We start from the raw sequence: 25,769 nt of genomic DNA, 5'->3' as shown, positions 1-25,769 counted from the left end.
CCGAAGAGGCGAAGAGGCTGTCAAGTTTTTTTTTAATTTTATTTGAGACGCCATTTTAACCGCTCACAAAGTATAATGAGTATGAATGAGCATTACTTTATCTGTTACTAAGAAATGTCAAAAATGTACGATTGATTGCGTGCGTGCATCATTCATTACATTGTTTTAGAATAATTGCTTGAATATATGCGACAAGACAGCGATTAAACTACAGTAAATCAACATGGTTAGAAGCGGGTTAGTATCAACAAGTTATTTGTTTGATAAACAAGGTAACAAAGTCCTTTTAAAATATGGTTGTTTCCAGGCGTGATCGTGAACGCGAACGTGAACGTCGTCGGTCCCACAGTCGGTCAGCTTCGCCCGACCGCAAGAGGCGGCGCTCCAGGTCCAGGAGCAGGGACCGAGCTTCGAAATCTTCGAAAAGGAAGCGTAGCCGTAGCAGGGAAAGGGATTCTAAACGAGATCGCAGCAGGGATAGAGAAAGGGACAGGAAAAGGTAAGGACCCGAGTAATAACACTTGTTTACTTATATATCTAAACACAAAACTCTAACTAATTATGGCTCTGCTTCACAAATTGAATTGAAATTGTTAACCTCATGTTCATTGTTTTGTTTGTACACATTACAAGGTATTTTATTACACAACTATATCCAAAATGAAGTATCTTTTGTGAAATATGTATGGCAAGAACTGGAAATTCCAAGACTGGCGTATATAGAAAACCAGTACCAAAACATGCCTGTTAAACTTTAGTACTTTATTGCAGTGATTTTTAAAATGGCTGGTTAAATATGTCAAGGTACAAAACTGCATAGCAAGTATAGCAACTTCCAATTTACCTACCCTATTCCATTACTTTTCAGTGATAAGAGGGATGACAAACGCAATGGTGCAAGCAGTAAGTCATCAAGGAAAAAGTCACCAGATAAGGATAGAGACCGATCAAAATCCAAAGAGAAATCTATTAAACAAGAGTCAACGGAATATGACCCTGGCTCTGTGGACAAGGTATGTTAAGTTCAAAGTTTTGAAGAAAAGAGCCCTTATGGGATACAAGCATTATAAATCTATAGGTTGTATAACATAGACTTGGGATCTAAGTTTGACTCAATACTGATACACTATAGAATCTGATTGTCACATTTTTGTTCATGAATGTTTCCTTTTCTGCATTAGGAAGAAGAACAAGTTCGCTTAGAGGCGGAAATGCAAAAGCGCCGTGAACGCATCGAGCGATGGAGAGCGGAACGGAAGCGAAAAGAGCTGGAGTCCGCCAAGAAGGAGGTCCAGAAGGGCAGCTTGGTCAGCAACTTTCAGATACCCGCCAAGAAGTGGTCTCTGGAGGATGACTCTGGAGATGAAGGTGAAAATGCTCGCAATGGTATTTACAACAATTTTTATTTATTTTTCTTAAGGGAGCTGTCTGATGGTGGCGATAAAGTAGGGGTTTTTCTAGACAAGTGTTTTCTGTCAATTAACCTGTTCTTGTGCATCTGTTTTACACGGGCTAAACATAACATACATTTCTTTCAGAAGAAAAAAGTTGATCGCTGCTCCTACTCGCTTCTTGAGTTATCACCACTGTTTGGACAGCTACCTTAGTCTTAAGTTTTTTAATACTTATATTTCTGTTTTATGTACCTATTTGATTTAGTCCCCAATTGATTTTGATCTTTTTTGTGTTGAGTGTGTTCTTTCTAGTGATGCCTAATTTGTTTTTCCTTAACACAATTTGTCATACTTACAATTTATTTTTGCTTTACATTTCTGCAGAAGCAATTAAATAAATAAATATTTTGGGGACTATTCTACACAGATCGACCACGCCTAAAAATATTAAGCAAAACTATTAATTTCAAATTTAATTTAATTATACTTGATATGGTCCTTGCAAAGGTCTCCCTTTCATTTTTGTTTTTTTTTTTTTTTTTTTTTCTAAATGGAGGAGCTATACATTTATTCAGTTTTAAGTTATGCTCGCAAGGTCTACAGTTCACATAACCACTAAGTGAGTTAGGTATATGCAAGTTTTATTTTGCCTTAGGTGAGGATGCGGAGGCCAGAGAAAAAGCTGCAGCTGAAGAGAAAATAGAGGTAGAAGATGAGATTGACACCCTGGATGCTTACATGCAAGAGGTTCAACAGGTAAACCATTAAAATACTATTCATAACGTTATTTACATGTTAAGCTTAAATATTAGTGTCTAACCGAATCCGGATGTTTAGCCGATACCGGATTCGGTTGATTTTTATGCCGAAACCAAAACCAAAACTTCAGCCGGACATGACCAAAGACACAGTTTCGACACACACTATTAATAATACGACGCTGTGGCACATGGCTTATGCATGTCTGTAAATTTACATACATAATCTACCCCAGTGGGGACGTACAAGGAAAAATTATGTCTAAACACCATGGCTTTCACTTATGTTCTAGTGGTGTGTCTTTCTGTCTTTATCAGTACTATCTCGAAGAATGAATACAATTTCCGGTGACTACACATATGTGTGTATGTTTTAGGAGGTGCGCAAAGTGAACCAAATGGACCAGCAGAGGGGAATGACTGTGCCAACCAACGGAGGCACGGGCGTGGTCATTCTGACGGGCACGGCAAAGAAAAAGGTCACAGAACAGAAAAATAAAGGTAATTTTACCATTAAAAGCTTAGTTTATTAAATCCGTCAATGTAACATTTTCCAGCCATCCCATTTGCGTCTAGCTTACATTTTACCCTTTTACTTGTTAATATTTCACAGGTGAACTAATAGAACAGAACCAGGACGGTCTGGAATATTCGTCCGAAGAGGAAAACGAGGACATCAAGGACACGGCGGCTAACCTCGCGTCCAAGCAGAGGAAAGAGTTGGCTAAGGTGGACCATGCTGCGTTGGAATACATGCCGTTTAGGAAGGCCTTCTACACTGAGGTAATACAGGTTTATTGCAGCATACTGGTTTAATATATAAGAGGACATCAGGGACACGGCGGCGAAGCTCGCGTCCAAGCAGAGGAAAGAGTTGGCTAAGGTGGACCATGCTGCGTTGGACTACATGCCGTTTAGGAAGGCCTTCTACACTGAGGTAATACAGGTTTATTGCAGCATACTGGTTTAATATATAAGAGGACATCAGGGACACGGCGGCGAAGCTCGCGTCCAAGCAGAGGAAAGAGTTGGCTAAGGTGGACCATGCTGCGTTGGACTACATGCCGTTTAGGAAGGCCTTCTACACTGAGGTAATACAGGTTTATTGCAGCATACTGGTTTAATATGTAAGAGGACATCAGGGACACGGCGGCGCACCTCGCGTCCAAGCAGAGGAAAGAGTTGGCTAAGGTGGACCATGCTGCGTTGGAATACATGCCGTTTAGGAAGGCCTTCTACACTGAGGTAATACAGGTTTATTGCAGCATACTGGTTTAATATATAAGAGGACATCAGGGACACGGCGGCGAAGCTCGCGTCCAAGCAGAGGAAAGAGTTGGCTAAGGTGGACCATGCTGCGTTGGACTACATGCCGTTTAGGAAGGCCTTCTACACTGAGGTAATACAGGTTTATTGCAGCATACTGGTTTAATATATAAGAGGACATCAGGGACACGGCGGCGAAGCTCGCGTCCAAGCAGAGGAAAGAGTTGGCTAAGGTGGACCATGCTGCGTTGGACTACATGCCGTTTAGGAAGGCCTTCTACACTGAGGTAATACAGGTTTATTGCAGCATACTGGTTTAATATTATAAGAGGACAGCAGGGACACGGTGGCGTACCTCGCGTCCAAGCAGAGGAAAGAGTTGGCTAAGGTGGACCATGCTGCGTTGGACTACATGCCGTTTAGGAAGGCCTTCTACTGAGGCATAGACTAGGAATCCTCTAGACTGAGTTTAGAGCAATTATTTCATGAAACCGATGCTGCCAAAAATACGGGGGTGCGGGGGGACGAGGTGAGCGAGTCCCGTGCCGTGATTGGTCCGTTCAAACTTGTTCAAAGACACGGACCAATCACGGCACGGGATTGACTCAAAGATGGAGTAAAACTACCGTATAAGTGGCAGAGGGGGTAGCGTTACTATGCTCAGTCTAGAGGATTCCTAGTCTATGTACTGAGGTAATACAATTTATCCTCTACCCGTGACCAGGCGTGGCTCTCCGCGATTTCGTCGGGTCGCTACAAGTACATACGGCCCACACCAATTTTGGTGTATAGCCATAGTAGTTGCCGCGCACCGCTACGGAACGGACGCCTGCTCGCGCTTGCGCCACCTAGCGGTCATATCTGTCGTTATAGACGCGTTTTGTTAGAGAGTGAATCTTCTGTACCTAGTACTATTATTTATTCTGTGCCGTGACTTCGCGTGGATATTGTTAAAGCGAACCCTTCCTTCCTTAATAATCCTGGGCATATAATGTTTAAGGGAACCTCGACATGAAAGAACAAGAAGAATGCATGATCTAAGTTAAGATGAAAGCGAAAGTTAAGCTTGAATTTATTTTAAGTGTTTGTTCAAAAGTGTCGAAATGTTGGTTTAGCTAACCATAAGAAAATACAAGAAACAGTGTTTCTTAAGACTGCCAAATCAATGCATATTCTAGTAATTCAGCTCCCATTTTGTATTTATGTTTTTGATGGAATTATTTATTAATTAAATATCAATCTGTTAATCACCAGGTCAGCGAATTAGCCCGAATGACCCCTGAAGAAGTGGAAGCGTACCGCACAGAACTAGAAGGCATCCGAGTTAAGGGCAAAGGGTGCCCTAAACCCATCAGAACCTGGGCGCACTGCGGCGTGAGCAAGAAAGAGATGGACATACTGAAGAAGCTCAACTTCGAGAAACCTACCCCGATTCAGGCGCAGGCTATTCCGGCTATCATGTCGGGAAGGTGAGTTCAAATATCCCACATAATCTAAAATGGGGCACAAAATATAAATGGATCATAAAATATTTGGTAGAATGTGAGCGATGTTTTGTTATACATATAAGATGCCTTTTTATATATGTAATGTGCAGTTTTCTCATTGTAAAACAATTGTACCTATTAAAAAGTAGGATATTTTTACATATTTATATTTAAAGAGTTCATAGAAAAGGTAAATACTACTTTTTTTTTAAATTAAATAATAGATTTACCTTATTTTCCTCAGCCGGTCTAGCACATGATTGGCGCGACAGTATCTCGCGGCGAGATAGTCTATTCCCGTCCTTCTTCAATTAACATAGAAAAAGACGGGTAGTCTATCTCGCCGCGAGATACTGTCGCGCCAATCATGTGCTAGGCCTACTGGACTCTATATTAAAAGTACCAATAGGTATCACAACTAAATATTCTATTTTCCAGGGACCTAATAGGCATAGCCAAAACCGGTTCCGGCAAGACCCTCGCCTTCATCCTGCCCATGTTCCGCCACGTACTAGACCAGGCCCCATTGGAAGACACCGATGGACCCATATCACTCATCATGACCCCCACTAGGGAGTTATGTATGCAGATCGGGAAAGATATAAGGAAATTTGCCAAATCGCTGGGTCTGAGGGTTGTCTGTGTTTATGGAGGCACCGGGATATCTGAACAGGTTAGTCTCGTGTCTAAACTATTTTTTTAAATGCATACATCATTCGACATATTAGACCAGCCACCCTTAGAAGACACCGATGGACCCATATCACTCATCATGACCCCCACCAGGGAGTTATGTATGCAGATCGGGAAAGATATAAGGAAATTTGCCAAATCGCTGGGTCTGAGGGTTGTCTGTGTTTATGGAGGCACCGGGATATCTGAACAGGTTAGTCTTGTGTCTAAACTATTTTTTTTAATGCATACATCATTAGACATATTAGACCAGCCACCCTTAGAAGACACCGATGGACCCATATCACTCATCATGACCCCCACCAGGGAGTTATGTATGCAGATCGGGAAAGATATAAGGAAATTTGCCAAATCGCTGGGTCTGAGGGTTGTGTGTTTATGGAGGCACCGGGATATCTGAACAGGTTAGTCTCGTGTCTAAACTATTTTTTTTTATGCATACATCATTCGACATATTAGACCAGCCGCCCTTAGTAGACATTAACGGACCCATATCATTCATCATGACCCCTACTAGGGAGTTATGTATGCAGATCGGGAAAGATATAAGGAAATTTGCCAAATCGCTGGGTCTGAGGGTTGTCTGTGTTTATGGAGGCACCGGGATATCTGAACAGGTTAGTCTTGTGTCTAAACTAATTTTTTTAATGCATTACATCATTCGACATATTAGACCAGCCGCCCTTAGAAGACATTAACGGACCCATATCTCTCATCATGACCCCCACTAGGGAGTTATGTATGCAGATTGGGAAAGATATAAGGAAATTTGCCAAATCGCTGGGTCTGAGGGTTGTGTGTTTATGGAGGCACCGGGATATCTGAACAGGTTAGTCTCGTGTCTAAACTATTTTTTTTTATGCATACATCATTCGACATATTAGACCAGCCGCCCTTAGTAGACATTAACGGACCCATATCATTCATCATGACCCCTACTAGAGAGTTATGTATGCAGATCGGGAAAGATATAAGGAAATTTGCCAAATCGCTGGGTCTGAGGGTTGTGTGTGTTTATGGAGGCACCGGGATATCTGAACAGGTTAGTCTCGTGTCTAAACTATTTTTTTAAATAATAAATAAAAATAAATAAATAAAATAAAATAAAATTTGTTTATTTCAGACCATGAGATCCATATTTTTGTTAGTTAACCAGAAAAACTTACATCCTATGTTAGTACTTAAATAAAAACACTTATAACTATTGACTAATTACTACCTTAATATTACTGCGTGCAGAGAGGAACACGGGGAAAAATGGATTATTTAGCCCTGCCTATCACCACCTCTACCCAGTATTTCGTGAGGCGGCAGTCCAGACGTTCGGACAACGTCCTCAGGAGGCAACGTCCCACTGGTACGCACGCGCTTCAGCAGAGACGCTATTCTTTTACGCCTAATTGCGTAAAAGTCATCCACTCGCGCCTCTGCAAACATGCCCGAGGCACTACAGTGCTTCGGCTGTTTCAACAGCATCCTCAGGACGTTGTTGTACTGAACTCTCAGCGAGTTATACGCCCTCTGTGTAAATGTTGCCCACAGACTGCACGTGTTTGACAATATGCCCTAAAGAGCGTTAACTTTACTTGTGTTTGTAATACAAATCTGTAATAAAAATCGTGCAAATCTGCGGGCAACCATATTGCCCCTTACCGCCATGGCCCTCCTCTCACGCTCCAGATCCATATCGTCCTTCAGATCTCCGGTGAGCATATGCCCTAGATATCTGAAGCTGCCCACGACTTACTCCTCCATTTTAATGCATACATCATTCGACATATGAGACCAGCCGCCGTTAGAAGATATTAACGGACCCATATCCCTCGTCATGACTCCCACTAGATCATTCATTCGATCAGATCTTTTAGAATTAATGATAAGGTTACGTTAAAGATATCCGAAAAATTTTCGTCTGCAAGCACCATTTTTTCGAGCTACGTTTTTCTCAATGAGAAAATGAAATGAAAATGGCACAAGGAATTTTGGGCATATTTTACTTTTGAATTTTGACAGTGAGTAGAAAGTTGACAGTAAGTGAAGTTTGCGGTTGGTTCTAAGTACAAAATGCCTCTACTTGCGCTAGCACCATTAAAAAAACACTTTTCGCTAACCGTATAGCAGAGCTTTTATACTGTGGGACGATTTGTAGGTATCATTGACAGCTATGTATAACTTTACCTGGTAAACTGAGCCGCCCTAATAGTACAGGAGAAGTAGCATATTTTGGCGGCAAAATATGTACATCCATGAAACTCTGTTTATGACCTTTATCTTCGCACTAGAAATGAGGATCTGCCGAGTCCTATCAAAATTTTGGTATTATAAAAAAACAACAACATTAGAAAACAACATTATATGAATGGCACATATGTATTCTTTTGTTTTCAGATCGCCGAATTAAAGCGCGGCGCCGAGATCATAGTATGCACTCCCGGCCGAATGATAGACATGTTGGCTGCCAACTCTGGTCGCGTCACCAATTTGAGACGAGTCTCCTACATCGTGCTGGACGAGGCTGACCGCATGTTCGACATGGGCTTCGAGCCGCAGGTACAGCGAGCTGCTAAAGTGCATGTATATTTTATGAATGAATTTCATTCATAATGTGGGTACCTATGCACGTTTGCAGCTGTGTGTACAAAGAAAAAATGTTTCGAATATAACGACTATATTTTTTCGTATAAAACTGGGTTTTGGCAATCAAAAATGAGTATTGCCCCACCTAATATGTAGAAGCTTTATTTCTAAGCATTGTGGTATCGTCTGTAGTCGTTTCTGCTTATCTATCTATCTTATTAACCATTTGAACGCCACGCCTGTCGAATGATAGACATGTTGGCTGCCAACTCTGGTCGCGTCACCAATTTAAGACGAGTCTCCTACATCGTGCTGGACGAGGCTGACCGCATGTTCGACATGGGCTTTGAGCCGCAGGTACAAAAGCGCCTACCGCGAACCACGTTCGACGTCGCACTTGTAAATTCGTACGTAAGTGTGACAGGAAGGCAACACGTCGAACGTGGTTCGCGGTAGGCCCTCTGTTACTTTTTTAGAACTGTCAAAACTATTTGCTAATATGATATACTAGCTGTTGCCAGCGACTTCGTCCGCGTGGATTTGTATGTTGGTGGTAATATATTCTACATGAGCAGAGAGCATTAATGCGGCAAAATATAGTAGTCTTCTTCTTCTTCTTTAATTGCCATGCCCTAACGGATGTCGGCGACCACCTAAAGAAGATAGCAGTAGGGACTGTTAATAATTTGTTAATAATTATACAAAGCATGAGATTTGTCTGTCACAAACTACTCATGAAGTTTCAAGCCCCTAACTGAAAAAAAAAATTCTCGATATAATCCCTCTTGCCTACAGCTCTTAGAAGATTTTCATGTCCACTATTTAAAAGAAATCGCGCCCGATGCATACTTTCAGCCCTTTTTCACCACCTTGAAGGATGAATTTTCAAAAACGCTGAAATGAGTTTTCTTCTCTTTTAATAAAATATTTTTTTACGAAGTTTCAAGTTCCTGGCTAAAAATAAAATTTGAACCCCATACAAACTTTCAACCCCTTTTTAACCCTTTTAACGCTGGAATTACTTTACTTGTATTCTAATAATATGCTTTCGTACAAAGACTCATGACCCGCACTCACAAAAATGTTTGATCTCCATACAAACTTTCAACCCCTTTTTCACCACCTTGAGAGATGAATTATCAAAAACGCTGAAATTAGTTTTCTTCTCTTTTAATTAAATATCTTTATACGAAGTTTCAAGTTCCTAGCTTAAAATAAAATTTGAACCCCATACAAACTTTCAACCCCTTTTTAACCCTTTTAAGGGATGAATTTTTAAAAACGCTGAAATTATTTTTCTTGTCTTCTTATAATATGCCCTTGTACAAAGATTCAAGTCCCGCACTCAAAAAAATATTTGATGTACATACAAACTTTCAACCCCTTTTTCACCACCTTCGGGGATGAATTTTCAAAAACGCTGAAATTCGTTTTCTTCTCTTTTAATATAATACCTTTTTACGTTTCAAGTTCCTGACTTAAAATAAAATTTGAACCCCTAAGACAAACTTTCATCCCCTTTGTAACCCCCATAGGGGTTGATTTTCCAAAAACGTCTTAATTACTTTTTCTGTAATCGGCTATTAAACCTTTCTAAGAAGTTTCAAAGCTTTTGTAATGGATTTAAACTTTCAACCCCTTTTTATCCTTTTTAGGGGATGAATTTTTGAAAACACAGAAATTACTTTTCTTGTATTCTAATAATATGCCCTTATACAAAGATTCAACTACCACACTCAAAAAAATATTTGGACTCCATACAAAATTTCAACCCCTTTTTTACCACCTTGGGGGATGAATTTTCAAAAACGCTGAAATTAGTTTTCTTGTTTTTTAATAGTATACCTTTTTACGAAGTTTAAAATTCCTAGCTTAAAATAAAACTTGTACCCCATACAACATTTCATCCCCTTTTTAACCACCTTAGGGGTTGAATTTTTCAAAATCGCTTCTTATCTCTTGTACACTTTATAAATGCAACCTAGTGTGCAAATTTCAACTTTATAGCTTTTGTAGTTTCGGCTCTGCGTTGATGAATCAGTCAGTCAGTCAGTCAGGACACTTGCATTTATATATGAATATATATATGAAACATTACATCGTGACGCTGTCAACTCACCCATTTTTGAAGTGAAAACTTCTTTAGCGGCGCTGGGCACTTTTTGAGGTGGGGAAAAAATGATAAACTCGAGACAGCGTAAGGCGATCACGTGACCGTAATGGGCGTAAGGCGATCACGTCACCGTAAGCCCCGTAAGGTGGCCACTCATAATTTAAATATTTTAAATGGCATTTAAATCAATAAAGAAAAACTCAATGTTATTTGACATTTATGTTGCGGACTCCTTTCCAAGACTCTTTACCTATGTTCTAATAATTTGACGTTGTCGTGGCAGTATGTAAATAAACATGTCAATGAAAAAGTGTGATCTTATTTGAGAATGATAATAATATATAATAATAGTACATTACTGCAGACGCCGGGAAAGAAGGGCTTGCCGGGTGAGTAGGTATAGCCGGCCGACCGTAGGGAGGCCGGATAGTGATACGAAGCCGGCAAGACCTTTTCACGGCTAGGCATGTATAGTGCTTTTCTCAAACATGCAATGAAATAAAAAAATACACCACTCAAAAAAACAAATTTATAATCTTTATAATAAAAATCCAACTTCACAACAAAAGTTTTTTAATTTTTCTTCCAATCACGCCATAATTGTTTTTTTTTTACGGAAGTCGTCCGTATTTCGCGTGTGTAGTGTTCGAATAGACCTTATTAGGGCCATTATACACAATCTGATAATAAGAATCTCAATTTCTATAAATAAAATAAATGCAGAGGATTTTAAATATTGTCTATGGTCTCTGGTGACTTACGTATAGACAAAATTTTAAATTTATTCATCTACACATTGAATCATACAGATTCGTATTCTTAATATCAGTACGTTCGTGTATAACAGGCGTTAACACGGATATTTTGGTCCGATAACCATTCATTCACCAAAAATATAAAAAAAAAAAATTTAATTCGGCTGTTTAGTCTGTTCATGGACACAGACCCCATGTTTACATTAGAATTTAAAAAAAAATTACTTCCCGGCCTAGGCCTTCAATTTCGTATGAAATTCCTTTACAGTTCTCTGGAGTTGCTCCGCCCTAAACGTGATACTTCGAAGCCTGATATAACGCCCGGAGCGACGACATTTCATTGCATGTTTGAGAAAATAAATAGAATACCTCCGCTAAACGTATGTATCGTGTTACCGGGCGTCGGTAACATAGTGAGGTGAGGTTTCACTTCTATCGGCACTCCCGGAGTGCAACCGTTGTTGTTTGTTTTTTTTTATGGATATTTCTATCCGATTTATTAAATAGAACTTGTGATCTATGTTTATCTAATAATTATCTGGTGCTTTATTTCATGCAGGATGTAAAATTATTTATTTTAAATACAGTCTTATATCCTATTGCGCAGGTGATGAAGATCATAGACAACATCCGGCCGGACCGGCAGACGGTAATGTTCAGCGCCACGTTCCCGCGCCAGATGGAGGCGCTCGCCAGGCGCATTCTGCAGAAACCTATTGAAATTCAGGTAAGACCAATCAATATGTTTGTTGGGAATGTAACATCCGTAATGTGCTCGATTTGGGTTTACAAATAGTTACCTAGCATCGTTCATTTCAACGACGTTATATATTAAAGGTATGGACATTTTCAAAATAATCTTAGGTATATCTTTAAACGAGCAATTCTTGTTTATTTATGAATTTTTATATATGGGCGGTTTTTTTTGTTGTCCCAAACACTTTTTTTTTCAAATTTGGGTTTTTTTATGTTATTTCTACTCGGAATCACAAGCTATTTCTATCCTAATAGGAGAAAAAAAAGTGTCCTAAGGTTTTTATTTCCATTCCGTCACCATTTTTCATAGACTTTGTATGGTGGTCGCGTAATGGAAAGATCGAAAAATGTATGGAAATTTTGGGACACTTTTTTTCACCTATTAGGATAGAAAGAGCTCGTGATTCTGACTAGAAATAACATAAAAAATCCCAAATTTGAAAAAAAAAGTGTTTGGGACAACAAAAAAAAAACGCCCATATTTCGGGGATCTCGGAAATGGCTCTAACGATTTCGATGAAATTTGCTATATTTCGGGGGCGAAAAATCGATTTAGCTAGGTCTTATCGCTGGGAAAACGCGCATTTTTGAGTTTTTATATGTTTCCGAGCATAGCTCCGGTCTCCCAGATATTCTTCTTTATAAGCCAAGGGAAAGGATCGCCTTCGGGTGAAGATTTCTGTCAATGCTCAATCTGTGTCCATATTTTGATTGACAGTAACTATTTCATGCGGATTATGAGGGTTAAAAACACTGACGTAAAACGTCTTTCCTGTCAGGTCGGTGGCCGCAGCGTAGTCTGCAAAGAAGTGGAACAGCACGTAGCCGTTCTAGAAGATGATGCCAAGTTCTTCAAACTGCTGGAACTGCTGGGGCTGTACAGCCAGATGGGCAGCATCATCGTCTTCGTGGATAAGCAGGAAAATGCCGACAGTCTGCTCAAAGACCTGATGAAGGCGTCATACTCCTGCATGAGTTTACATGGAGGTATGTTGATTAATGTAAAATGTATTGTGATTAATCTTTTTAACCGACTTCAATTTCATAGAAGGAGGAGGTTCTGTATTCGCGTTAGGCTATTTTTTTTTTTTTTTTTTATGTATTACTCCTTTTTAATAAGGCGAAAAGTGTAAACATATTTTTAACGTCAACTGTACCTACAGAAAGTACGTTCATTGTCGTCGTGTAAGACAATCCAACGTACATCCTTATTGAATCGCACCAAAATCATGGTATGCAACAAAATTTGGCTTGGCACCGACTTCAAACATATCAGTTGGTAACGCATAGACTTCAAAAAGGATAATATTTTATTTCATCCTTTTTGAAGTCGGTTTTCTTTTTTTTATAAAAAGTTTTTATGTATATAACTTTTTCATGCAAAAAAAAATGTTCTAGAGTCTGTTCGGAAAGACACATGTATGGGGCCCAATACATTCTACGACTCTTTTCTTTCCGCACAGATTCTAGCCTCGACTGTGCCATGTATAGCGAAAAATAATCGTCTGCTTAAAAGAGAAGTGTTATATTAATTCGATACAGAGATATAGTAAGAAGAAAAAAACTACCTGTAGCCAAATATGGAATTCAAACCTGGGTATTTGCTTAACGTTTTATATTTTGTTTTGATTTATGGGAAGAACAAATATTCGCTATCAACGGCTTGACTTGGGTTTTATTAAAACTCGAAATGATACATTTATGGCTACATTGTAAGCATTTGTTGAGATTTTTAGTGTATGTTTAATGTTGCATTGTCGATAGATAACATACGCAATTCCAATTAGCATTATAAAAAACCTTTAGAGACCATCGTTTCCAATATGACTAAATGCTAGACATATAAATTGAATTGCTCGATAGCTTATGGTACATAAATCAATAGTGTGACAAATATCATGTATATTTGAGTATGGTAGAAATAAAGTATATAATTCTTTTTTTTTTATTTTTATTAATGAAGACGAGTTAGATATTGACTCCCAAATGTAATAAAATGATTAAGTACCTATAGATAAGTTTACCACAGAACAGACTACAGGTTTTAATATTTCTTTACAGGTTGCTGTGCGACTTCGACTAATACTTTACCCTGTTTAAAACTTAACTTACAATGGCCAAATTAAACAAAGCTCCAATCTTGTTCGTCACAGATAGATTATCGGAAAACTAAACATTGGTTTATAATCACTAGCCAAACGCTTTAACTATTATATTTTTCGTAATCACAGAAAACTGGCCACCTGTTAGTAACTGGCCACCCTAAACCAAAAATGAATTCTATTTACTTATAAACAGAATTCATTTTAGTATAAGGTGGCTAGTTATTGAAGGCTGGCCAGTTATTGAAACCGTATAGTAAAACGAATTCTGTTTATAGGTCAATAAAATTCATTTTTAGTTTAGGGTGGCCAGTTATTGGCCGGTGGCCAGTTACTGGCGAATTACCCTACCAAGAAACATTTTGTATGTACGTAACGTTGATTTTTCGAACAATCTTTGGACGATTTTAAACATTTTCACGCAACGACTCAATTATCTCCTATTCTTCATACTTGACTGTAGAAAAATACTTTCTCGACGATTGAGAGGGTATCTTTCTACCCAACTGCAATATTGACTATGGAATATATTAATGCGTGCCTGTTACAGGGATTGATCAATTCGACAGGGACTCCACGATCGTGGACTTCAAGAATGGGAAGGTGAAATTGCTCGTCGCCACCAGCGTCGCCGCGCGAGGCCTCGATGTCAAACAACTGGTGCTAGTTGTCAACTACGACTGTCCAAACCATTATGAGGACTACGTGCACAGGTGATATTTAATTTGTGTGGTATAGTTTGTAGCTTTCTAATAGACCCCGAAGGCTAATCCTATTGTCTATTGTTAAGTAAAACCGCTCGTGCCACGTGCCACAACCACCTGCATAAAAAATCGGTACTTCGGTTACTGAGTGCCGGCGAATCGAACGCTACAGAACCAGTCTAAAATGTGTCATCGAGATGCGTAACAAAGGCGCGTTATCGGAGAGCGCACCTACACTGGTTTTATGAGCGTTGGACTAGCCCGCGCTCAGGTACCAAATAGAATAATTAGGACCCTTTTTTGCAGGTAAGTAGCACGTGCGGTTTTACTGAACAATAGACAATAGGATAAACCTTCGGGCGCTACTAGAAAGCTACATACAGGGTTGCTTTTTCAACGCTTAGACATATTTTGCGATATAAGTCGAGAAAGTTTCTATACAAATTGATTTGATAGTAAACGAATTTTGATACAGTCAGTAGAGGTTGCTATAGTTCGTTTTTTTTAGCATTAGAAAGAACTTGCAAGAAGGTAAGCGATCTTGACATGTATTTTAATTGAAAAACGCTTTTTAAAAATCGAAAACTATTACTTATGAAAGTAGAAGAATATACATGATCGTATTAGATTCATAATTGTTACATATTTGCCGTAACTTATTTTTAAAATGTGTTTTTCAATTAAAAGACACATCAAGATTGTTTACCTTATTTCTAATGCTAAAAAAAGACGGAACTATAAGCGGGCGAGGTGTTCAAAATTACATTGACACACTCTTATTCGCTGAACAATAAAGTCGTGTCAAGATCATTTTGGACAGGTGTCAGGTGCCAGGTGGCCTGCTTAGCAACTTCTGCTGCTGACGTACCTTGATGAAATATCCATTTAGTGCGCACTCGTTAGCCGAACCAGTTGGTAGTTGTCACATGTATACACACAAGAATAGCAAAATTATCTAATTTTACAAAAATGGATGTTAATTTCTAATACTTTCACTTTTCTAATAACACAAACTTTACAGATGCGGTCGCACCGGTCGGGCAGGCAACAAAGGTTACGCCTGGACATTCCTCACGCCGGAGCAAGGAAGATACGCGGGCGACATATTACGAGCGGTAGAAGTTAGCGGGGCGGCCGTACCGCCGGCCCTCAGGCAGCTGTGGGAGACGTACAAAGAGGCACAGGAAAAGGATGGCAAGAAGGTGCATACTGGAGGGGGATTCAGCGGGAAAGGTGAGTGATACTTCTATAAACGTCCCTTACCCTGAAGAGGGTAGATACGCGGGCGACATATTACGAGCGGTAGAAGTTAGCGGGGCGGCCGTACCGCCGGCCCTCAGGCAGCTGTGGGAGACGTACAAAGAGGCACAGGAAAAGGATGGCAAGAAGGTGCATACTGAAGGGGGATTCAGCGGGAAAGGTGAGTGATACTTCTATAAACGTCCCTTACCCTGAAGAGGGTAGATACGCGGGCGAAATATTACGAGCGGTAGAAGTTAGCGGGGCGGCAGTACCGCCGGCCCTCAGGCAGCTGTGGGAGACGTACAAAGAGGCACAGGAAAAGGATGGCAAGAAGGTGCATACTGGAGGGGGATTCAGCGGGAAAGGTGAGTGATACTTCTATAAAAGTTCCTTATCCTGAAGAGGGAAGATACGCGGGCGATATATTACGAGCGGTAGAAGTTAGCGGAGCGGCCGTACCGCCGGCCCTCAGGCAGCTGTGGGAGACGTACAAAGAGGCACAGGAAAAGGATGGCAAGAAGGTGCATACTGGAGGGGGATTCAGCGGGAAAGGTGAGTGATACTTCTATAAACGTCCCTTACCCTGAAGAGGGTAGATACGCGGGCGACATATTACGAGCGGTAGAAGTTAGCGGGGCGGCCGTACCGCCGGCCCTCAGGCAGCTGTGGGAGACGTACAAAGAGGCACAGGAAAAGGATGGCAAGAAGGTGCATACTGGAGGGGGATTCAGTGGGAAAGGTGAGTGATACTTCTATAAACATCCCTTACCCTGAAGAGGGTAGATACGCGGGCGACATATTACGAGCGGTAGAAGTTAGCGGGGCTGCCGTACCGCCGGCCCTCAGGCAGCTGTGGGAGACGTACAAAGAGGCACAGGAAAAGGATGGCAAGAAGGTGCATACTGGAGGGGGATTCAGTGGGAAAGGTGAGTGATACTTCTATAAACATCCCTTACCCTGAAGAGGGTAGATACGCGGGCGACATATTACGAGCGGTAGAAGTTAGCGGGGCGGCCGTACCGCCGGCCCTCAGGCAGCTGTGGGAGACGTACAAAGAGGCACAGGAAAAGGATGGCAAGAAGGTGCATACTGGAGGAGGATTCAGCGGGAAAGGTGAGTGATACTTCTATAAACGTCCCTTACCCCGAAGAGGGTAGATACGCGGGCGACATATTACGAGCGGTAGAAGTTAGCGGGGCGGCCGTACCACCGGCGTTAAGACAGCTATGAGAAACGTACAAAAAGGCGCGGGAAAAGGATGGCAAAGAGGTGCAAATTGATGGAGGATACAGCGGAAAAGATGAATGATTTTTATAAATCTTTCCCACCCTAGACAGGGAAGATATGTTGTTCTAGGTACTATGAAGATGCTCTGATGACCAAATGCAGATTGGAACTCTGTAATAAAATAACACAACCTTTTCTTGGACTCATTGGGGTAGTCCATAGACTAGGAATCCTCTAGACGGAGTTTAGAGCAATTATTTCATGAAACCGATGCTGCCAAAAATACTGGGGTGCGGGGGACGAGGTGAGCGAATCCCGTGCCGTGGTTGGTTCACGGGATTCTGACACTTGACTCGAAAATGGACTAAAACTACCTTATATTTGTGGCAGAGGGGGTAGCGTTACTATGCTCAGTCTAGAGGATGTCTTCTCTGTGGGGTAGTCTTAATGATTAGCACAAGCCTGTCTAATGACGAGTACAGTCAGCGACAAAATCTTGTGATATAATAACCTAAGATTTGATTATTGTTTTTATTTTTATTTTATTTATTGAGAATTGTTGTTTAGGTTTCAAATTCGACGAATCCGAAGCAATGGCGGCGAGTGAAAAAAAGAAGTACCAGAAAGCGGCGCTAGGGCTCCAGGACTCCGACGACGAGGACGTGGAGGGAGACCTCGACCAGCAGATCGAGACCATGCTGGCCGCTAAGAAGATTGTCAAGGAGATCAAGGTAGGAAAAACTAAATAGGATATATGTAAAGCTCTGTATAATGTTTGGTAACAATTAGAGATGCAACGGATAGTTGTTTGGCCAGATACCGGATACCGGATATCCGGCCTGGACGCTGACCGAATATCCGGTATCCGGCCGCCGGATATTCGGCCGGCGGAACTATACCTATATTTTGAGTTTTGCAGGTGCGCGTCGTGCAGGTTTCGACCTATTTCGTAGTGAACGTTCGCGCGGACACATTTCTAGGATCGTAACGAGTTTTATCATGTCATTACGTAGTAAGTTCGTTTATAGTTACAAGTGCGCGCGCGTATTTTTGTGTAAACAAATAAGTGTATTGTGTGACATTGGTTACGTATTCATTTCTATTTACAGTGTCGTTAGCATTATGACCGTGACTGTTTTTTTAGATTCCATTTTTTACCCCAAAATGTGTTAATTTTACTAACCGGTATCCGGCCGGATAGAGTAGGTCGCTATCCGGTATCCGGCCGGATAGTAAAATAACGGCCGGATAGGCCGGATACCGGATAGCAACCGGATATCCGGTGCATCTCTAGTAACAATGGCTGCCGAGGCGAAGCCGAAGTCGACAAACATGTGATCTGAGGCAAAGTCAAAGTCAAAATATACTTTATTCATGTAGGGCATGTAGGCCTAGCAACAAGCACTTATGAATCTTATCTAGTTATTACATATATATTATCTCTAGGCTTTCTTATTTACTGGCCGAGGTGTGTATACTATTTTTCTATTCTATGGAGCCGGAAAGCGGCAACCTCGTTTAGCGTAGCGGGCCGAAAGTTGAAGCTTTCCGGCCGGAGGGCAGAAACAAAAATTGCATGTAAGGGTCATTTGATTTCGAATAATTGAATGGCTGTACACATTCGGCATTCCCGCTTAACCTTTTCGACGCCGTGTCAAACGCAAAAGCTGTCACGCTGACGCCACGTCACCGAAGTGTCAAAACTGCAATTGGACTTTATGCTTATGCACGTAGGTCTATGTTGCTCTGTGATATGTGACCGATTAATCTTTGGCGTTGAACCTACGGTGCGGATATATCGGTCAGTGGCTTAGAGGATATAATCAAACGGAGACGCCTTGTCTGTAATTTTCTGTACAAAACAGTCTGCCGATTTTTGCGGGGGAGGGGAACGTCAAATGTATGCGTAACGTAAAAATAGCCATGTCAGATAAACGTCAGTCCATACATTGTGTATGACCGTTGGCCGCCTATTTTCGACAGAGGGGAAAGCTTGTTAATGGCTACTCCGTTTAGTTGTATCCTCCAAGGTCAGTGGCGTCCAAAAGGTTAATTTTGCCGGGCCAGTCTGTATGATCTGTAGCACTGTCTTTCAGGCCAAAAACTAGGGGCCTTAGGCCGTAATTTGGAACCCCTATAGGGCTAATTTTATATCAGCATCTCAACTTTTGTCAGGGGGGTGTCACTCCGCAGTTTAGGTACATTTGGCCGGCGCGCCCATCGGACAGGCGTATGGCAGTGGGCTGCCGCTCGGCGTGCACGATAGTCGTGTCACGTGGCGCTCGCGCAAAATTGAAAATACACAATGGCTTCGAAACTTACTTCCGTGAGAATCAGACATACTATCTCCGGATAAAAAATGTATGTTTACATAATCAACGTTTGTAATTCTTACATATTTATCTTAAAAATAATAAATCAGTGGGTATAGGTATAAAAACTTGTCAAGTGATAACCCCGTGCCGACACTCACAGCTCGGTCATAAAACTGCGGCGCGCAAAGGAGATTCACGGCTCGTGCGCGGTTATAAGTTTCAATTTTGCCTGCAGGCGGCGATATAGGTGTAATTTTATACCTAAATCTGACTTTTGTGAAGGAGTGAATTTTCTGTACGGTAGTACTATTAGTTATTCTGTGCTTTTGTCCCCAGCCGGGCGTAGCGACTCCCGGCGTGCCGGCCGGCGCGGCGGCCGCGGCCGGGGCCGATGGCAAGTTGGAGCTGGCGCGGAGGCTCGCGTCGCGCATCAACCTGGCCAAAGGGCTCGGAGCTGAGCACAAGGGCGCCACGCAGCAGGCCGCCGAGGCCATCCTCAAGGGCGCGCCCTCCGCGCACACGCTCATCACGGTAAGTGTAAGGCCTGAGTGGACGCTCGAGTTGGGCGTGCAGCGGGGCGGCCGCGGCCGGCGCGGACGGCAAGCTGGAGCTGGCGCGGAGGCTCGCGTCGCGCATCAACCTGGCCAAGGGGCTCGGCGCCGAGCACAAGGGCGCCACGCAGCAGGCCGCCGAGGCCATACTCAAGGGCGCGCCCTCCGCGCACACGCTCATCACGGTAAGTGTAAGGCCTGAGTGGACGCTCGAGTTGGGCGTGCAGCGGGGCGGCCGCGGCCGGCGCGGACGGCAAGCTGGAGCTGGCGCGGAGGCTCGCGTCGCGCATCAACCTGGCCAAGGGGCTCGGCGCCGAGCACAAGGGCGCCACGCAGCAGGCCGCCGAGGCCATACTCAAGGGCGCGCCCTCCGCGCACACGCTCATTACGGTAAGTGTAAGGCCTGAGTGGACGCTCGAGTTGGGCGTGCAGCGGGGCGGGGCGTGCGGCGTGCATGTTAAACAAATTATGGCCCGGCAGCTTGAATATGTCATGCTCGCTTAAAAGTCTTTGCTTACGGTGGCGTTGTTGATCGGGTCGCCACTTTCCCGAATGAAGGTTGAGAGAGGCGATGGCTGAGATACGCGTCATACTCGTGAACGGGTGCTGTTTGTGGAAACTGGTCTATTTAAGCTAACACGAGCTATTATATTTAGTAACTTTATTTTTGAGTATAATTACATGGACACACCTCATTCGGTTCTCGTATGCTATTTTATTTTTACTATCATTTTCTTTAATTTAATGAATGTTTTAATTAGGTATACAGGATTTTGACTCTTGGAGACCCTATACATCTCTAAGGATAATTTGATTAACTACTATATATTGTAATCTTTTAGTTATGATGACACTTAGAGACATTTACATCTCTAAATAATTTTAGATTATAGTTTTTGTATCTTTGTGTTTTTTTTTCAATACTATTGTTATTGCGTTTTTTGTAATTCGACATTTAGAGGCTTTATACATCTCTATGTTAGTTTGATTTGATATTTACGGCTTAGTTGTATTTTATAATTATTGATGTGTTTTTTTTTGCTGTATGTAAATTCCATATCGACGTGTAAAAGTGCCCTTGTGGCCTATTTGCTGAATAAATGTTGATATTTGATATTTAAATGCAAGCGTATAGGAGCGGCCTTAGTGCACGCTGCTCACATCACGCGTGAGCCCGACGCCACGCTGCACGCCCCGCCGAACGCTGCGCTTCGAGCGTTCACTCAGGCCTTGCACTAAGGATTTCCTCAGTCGCCAGGCAGATCTTCTGTCCCTTTTGTACATACAGTAATAAATAGTGTGTCAAAGGACTGTCTCATTTCAAACAGACAGAGAGAATCATACTATCTTTGTCTTACACTAGCACCCAAAAGAAAAGGATGAGTATAGTTTTTTAGTTCCTATTTACTGACAAATTGGTTTGACCAACTATAGATGGAACGGGTAGTTTATCTCGCGTTAATGTGCTGGAGAGGGATTCTCACCCTTTTTTGTCGAACTTAGGCAAAGGAGGTGATACCTTGATAATAATTGTTTTCGGTGCTTTTTAAATTTGGTGGTATTAAAATACAATAACAATCTGCGTAGTTTTAGCACTCCCCCTTACATCTTATATTATCCTGGAGATACAGACTTTGTACTTTTGACTTAGGTACCTATTAATCTGTCCTATCCCAATGGCTCAAATATGGGTCGTAATTATAAGGCGTCGAGAGGTCGTGGGAACGGAGAGGTTTTACCTTCAAGGAAAAATACAACAACACAAATTATATGTGAACTTATCAATTAACGAGCACATTCTCCTTATCACTAAAATGCAATACCTTGTTTACTCCCAAGTTGATCGGCAAATAAATATAAATGCACTTAATTGTAAACAATTAAATATCCGATACCGACGCTTGTATTTTAAAAACATATTTTATTCATATCATAAGCCATGCCGACTCGTCGCCAATATTGCGTATCCTTCTCAATAGCACTTACAATGTTTCTCTTATTCTATTCTACTTCCAGGCTAAGACGGTAGCGGAACAGTTAGCGGCTAAACTGAACACCCGACTGAACTACCAGCCTCGTGATGAAAGCAACAACGAACCAGCCGAGGAGGTGTTTCGGAAATATGAAACCGAGTTGGAAATTAATGACTTCCCGCAACAGGCGCGCTGGCGGGTCACTAGCAAGGTCAGACACTGTTTATATCCGGTCCGGTTTGTTGCCAGTCCCATATTGGGATACCATCCTCCAAGGGGGGATTTAAATCCCATACTCCAATTGAGGGGGGATTTAAATCTCGAGGCAGAGGTGTAGGGTTGGAGCCGGTGTAGCTTTATTTGGCGTTGATAAGCGCATTGTAATATGCCTATTTGAATAAACTATCTTTTATCTTTATTTTATCTTATTTTGATATATGCACGTTTGGCGGTGTGCTCAAATTTGGTCAAACTCTGTCTGCCAACACGCTATGGAGGGCAGCATTTTAGGTGTCAAAAGGACCGACTGCGCTCCAAAACCCGCATTGCTGATGTTGGCAAAAAAACCGGACAAGTGCGAGTTGGACTCGCCCACCGAGGGTTCCGTACTTTTTAGTATTTGTTGTTATAGCGGCAACAGAAATACATCATCTGTGAAAATTTCAACTGTCTAGTTATCACGGTTCGTGAGCCTGGTGACAGACAGATGGACGGACAGACAGCGGAGTCTTAGTAATAGGGTAACGTTTTTACCGAAACCCTAAAAACAGCCAGGCTCAAATGAGAATGGGTCGGGCACGTGTATCTCATGTATCAGGATAGGTGGTCTAACGTAGGCCACCAAGTCGATGCCGGTACAGAAACGTGGGCGCGGTAGGCCAAGGATGAGATGGCGAGACGACTTTTACACCTTCCTTTACAACTGGCCGGAGAAAACACAAAAAACTGGCCAAGTGCAAGTCGGACTCGCGCACGAAGGGTTCCGTATCATTACGCAAAACCACGGCAAAAAAATCACGTTTGTGTCTGTTTTTAGTATTTGATGTCATAGCGGCAACAGAAATACATCATCTGTGAAAATTTCAAATGTCTATCTATCACGGTTCATGAGATACAGCCTGGTGACAGACAGATGGACGGACAGACAGACGGACAGTGGAGTCTTAGTAATAGGGTCCCATTTTTTACCCTTTAGCTACGGAACCCTAAAAAGCAGCAATTTCATCTTTGTTGCTATGATAACAAGACATGTTAATGTGTTATAGTTTTTTAATACGTTCCAAGTTATTCAATAAAGGTGTATAAGACACCTATTTTCTTCCGAAACTACGCTTTTTCTGATTAAAACGCCGGTAAACAGCTTACGGCATTCGACTTCTAGACGTGTTTACACCAAGTCTGCTCTTAGATAACCTAAAGCCCTAGTACATATATGCCCCTTCCGTCAGTGCAATTCTCAGTTCGTGTTGATTGATCGTCCAAAATGTTGTTGAAACTTGCTCTCATCAGTGCTTTGGTGTTCTTCTGTATTAAGTTACTGAGGAACAACCGGCATCATTATTGTGTTTCTAAATGTCATTAAAGGTTAGTTCTCTGAAGTTACATTGTTTATCTTAAAATATAATTATCAGTCATTTTAAATTTGCGATAAATCATATTATATTTTGTTAAACATCGCCTCCCCCTTGTAGTCTCCCCTTCCTAGTTCTTGCTGCAGATCTGCTGGCTGGAGTATTAGTATCAGCATTTGACACTAATTTAAAATTCTCAAATTATATGTGACGTTCCACGGGAAAAGGTACCTTATGGCACTTGGCGCTTACGTCGCATAGCACCGCAATTGTATTGGAGCGGCGTTAATAATAGCGTAGGCGCCAACCGCCATAAGGTACCTTTACCCGTGGGACATCACATATTATGATATTGATCTGAACAGCAGATACTCTGAAATAAAAAAATCAAGCTATAATACCACTTGAAATCTTGAATTCCCAGTTTAAATGTTATTTATCAGTGAAACCTAGTTTTATTTTCATTAAATTTGTAGCTAACCTAGATTTAGAAAATAACTTTTAGTTGTCGATCACGTCTGAATAAAAAGGGATATTATATTTTAATAGCTGATCGCTGGCTTTTCACAACGCCGACAAGCAGTTTTCTAATTTCACCCGCTTAGATAGATTGGTTGAATACCTGCCTTAGGCTAAAAGAGTTAGACCAAGATAACTCTGCAACCATTATGACGGCACAGACTATGCAAGTGTTATTTTAACGTCATAATTTCAAAGAAGTTTGTCGTTTAAAATAACATTAGCACAGTCTGGGGTATCAAAATCTCTGCAGACTTATCTTGGTCAAACTCTAGTTACCTGTGGATAACTAATCTTCCTCTTTAACCAACAGGAAGCCCTGGCCCTCATCAGCGAGTACTCCGAGGCCGGTATTACAGTCCGCGGCACGTACGTCCCGCCCGGCAAGAACCCGCCCGAAGGCGAGCGCAAGCTATACCTCGCCATCGAGAGCTCGCAAGAGCTCGCGGTCGCCAAAGCCAAGTCGGAGATCACTCGCCTGATCAAGGAAGAGCTGCTCAAGCTGCAGACCTCGGCGCATCACATGGTCAACAAGGCTAGATATAAGGTTTTGTAGGCGAATACATGATTGGTTGTAATTGGTGTTTCATTTCATACCCTCCTGTATTCAGAGATATTATAAGATTTATTTACTAAGTAGCTATGTACCTCAGCAAAGCTATTAGCTTGGCACTTCGACATACAAATGTGTATGCATCAATTCATTGACAGCTGTAAAAATAATATGCAAAGTCTGTCTACAACTTAGAAGTCAATAGGAATTAAAATCTTCGCTTTAAAAATATGACATTCTTCACAAATATGGTTTTAAAACTCCGGCCGAACGGGAGTGCAAGCTATACCTCGCCATCGAGAGCTCGCAAGAGCTCGCGGTCGCCAAAGCCAAAGTCGGAGATCACTCGCCTGATCAAGGAAGAGCTGCTCAAGCTGCAGACCTCGGCGCATCACATGGTCAATAAGGCTAGATATAAGGTTTTGTAGGGGAATACATGATTGGTTGTAATTGCTGTTTTATTTAATTCCCTCCTGTATTTAGATATATTTATTTACTAGGTAGCTAGGTACAGTCAGCAAAGCTATTAGCTTGGTACTTCGACATAAAAATGTGTATGCATCAATTCAGTGACAGTTGTAAAAATAATATACAATGTCTGTCTACCACTTAGAAGTCAATAGGAATTAAAATCTTCGCTTTAAAAATATGACATTCTTCACAAATATGGTTTTAAAACTCCGGCCGAACGGGAGTGCAAACTATACCTCGCCATCGAGAGCTCGCAAGAGCTCGCGGTCGCCAAAGCCAAGTCGGAGATCACTCGCCTGATCAAGGAAGAGCTGCTCAAGCTGCAGACCTCGGCGCACCATATGGTCAATAAGGCTAGATATAAGGTTTTGTAGGCGAATACATGATTGGTTGTAATTGGTGTTTTACTTCACTCCCTCCTGTATTTAGATTTTAGATATATTTATTTACTAGGTTGCCATTAGCTTGGCACTTCGACATACAAATGTGTATGCATCAATTCATTGACAGCTGTAAAAAAAAGAATATCCCGAACATACTAAAGGTAGGTCTAAAACGCACCATTAAAAATTTGTAACAATTTTTGCACTATGGCTAAAAATTCAAAAAATTGCTTATAAAAATGCGTAAATTTATCGATTGAACTCATGGATGAAAATAACTCATAAATAAACAATGATATGGTCCGGGTTCCCGGGCACGCACAGCGGTCTCGCTCACGCTTAATAGTTACAGTGAGAGA

At 41.7% G+C, this 25,769-nt stretch overlaps 1 protein-coding gene across 1 annotated transcript; it reads left to right on the top strand.

Annotated features, from left to right (window-relative positions):
* Positions 1-120: 120 nt before the first annotated feature.
* On the top strand, positions 121-24,581 carry LOC134654045 (probable ATP-dependent RNA helicase DDX46). The gene is made up of 18 exons (XM_063509441.1): positions 121-237; positions 308-499; positions 869-1,013; positions 1,182-1,386; positions 2,050-2,150; positions 2,530-2,653; positions 2,766-2,935; positions 4,673-4,887; positions 5,344-5,578; positions 7,987-8,148; positions 11,651-11,770; positions 12,579-12,786; positions 14,452-14,614; positions 15,627-15,838; positions 17,642-17,805; positions 19,726-19,920; positions 21,957-22,124; positions 24,317-24,581. The coding sequence occupies exons 1-18, from the start codon at positions 224-226 to the stop codon at positions 24,557-24,559; spliced, it is 3,036 nt and encodes a 1,011-aa protein (XP_063365511.1). The 5' UTR covers positions 121-223; the 3' UTR covers positions 24,560-24,581.
* The last annotated feature ends 1,188 nt before the right edge of the window (positions 24,582-25,769 follow it).

This window comes from Cydia amplana, chromosome 14 (genome assembly GCF_948474715.1).
Source record: "Cydia amplana chromosome 14, ilCydAmpl1.1, whole genome shotgun sequence".
Lineage (NCBI taxonomy): Eukaryota > Metazoa > Arthropoda > Insecta > Lepidoptera > Tortricidae > Cydia > Cydia amplana.
Note: the sequence above shows the minus strand (reverse complement) of the source record. Positions and strands in the feature narration are given on the sequence as shown.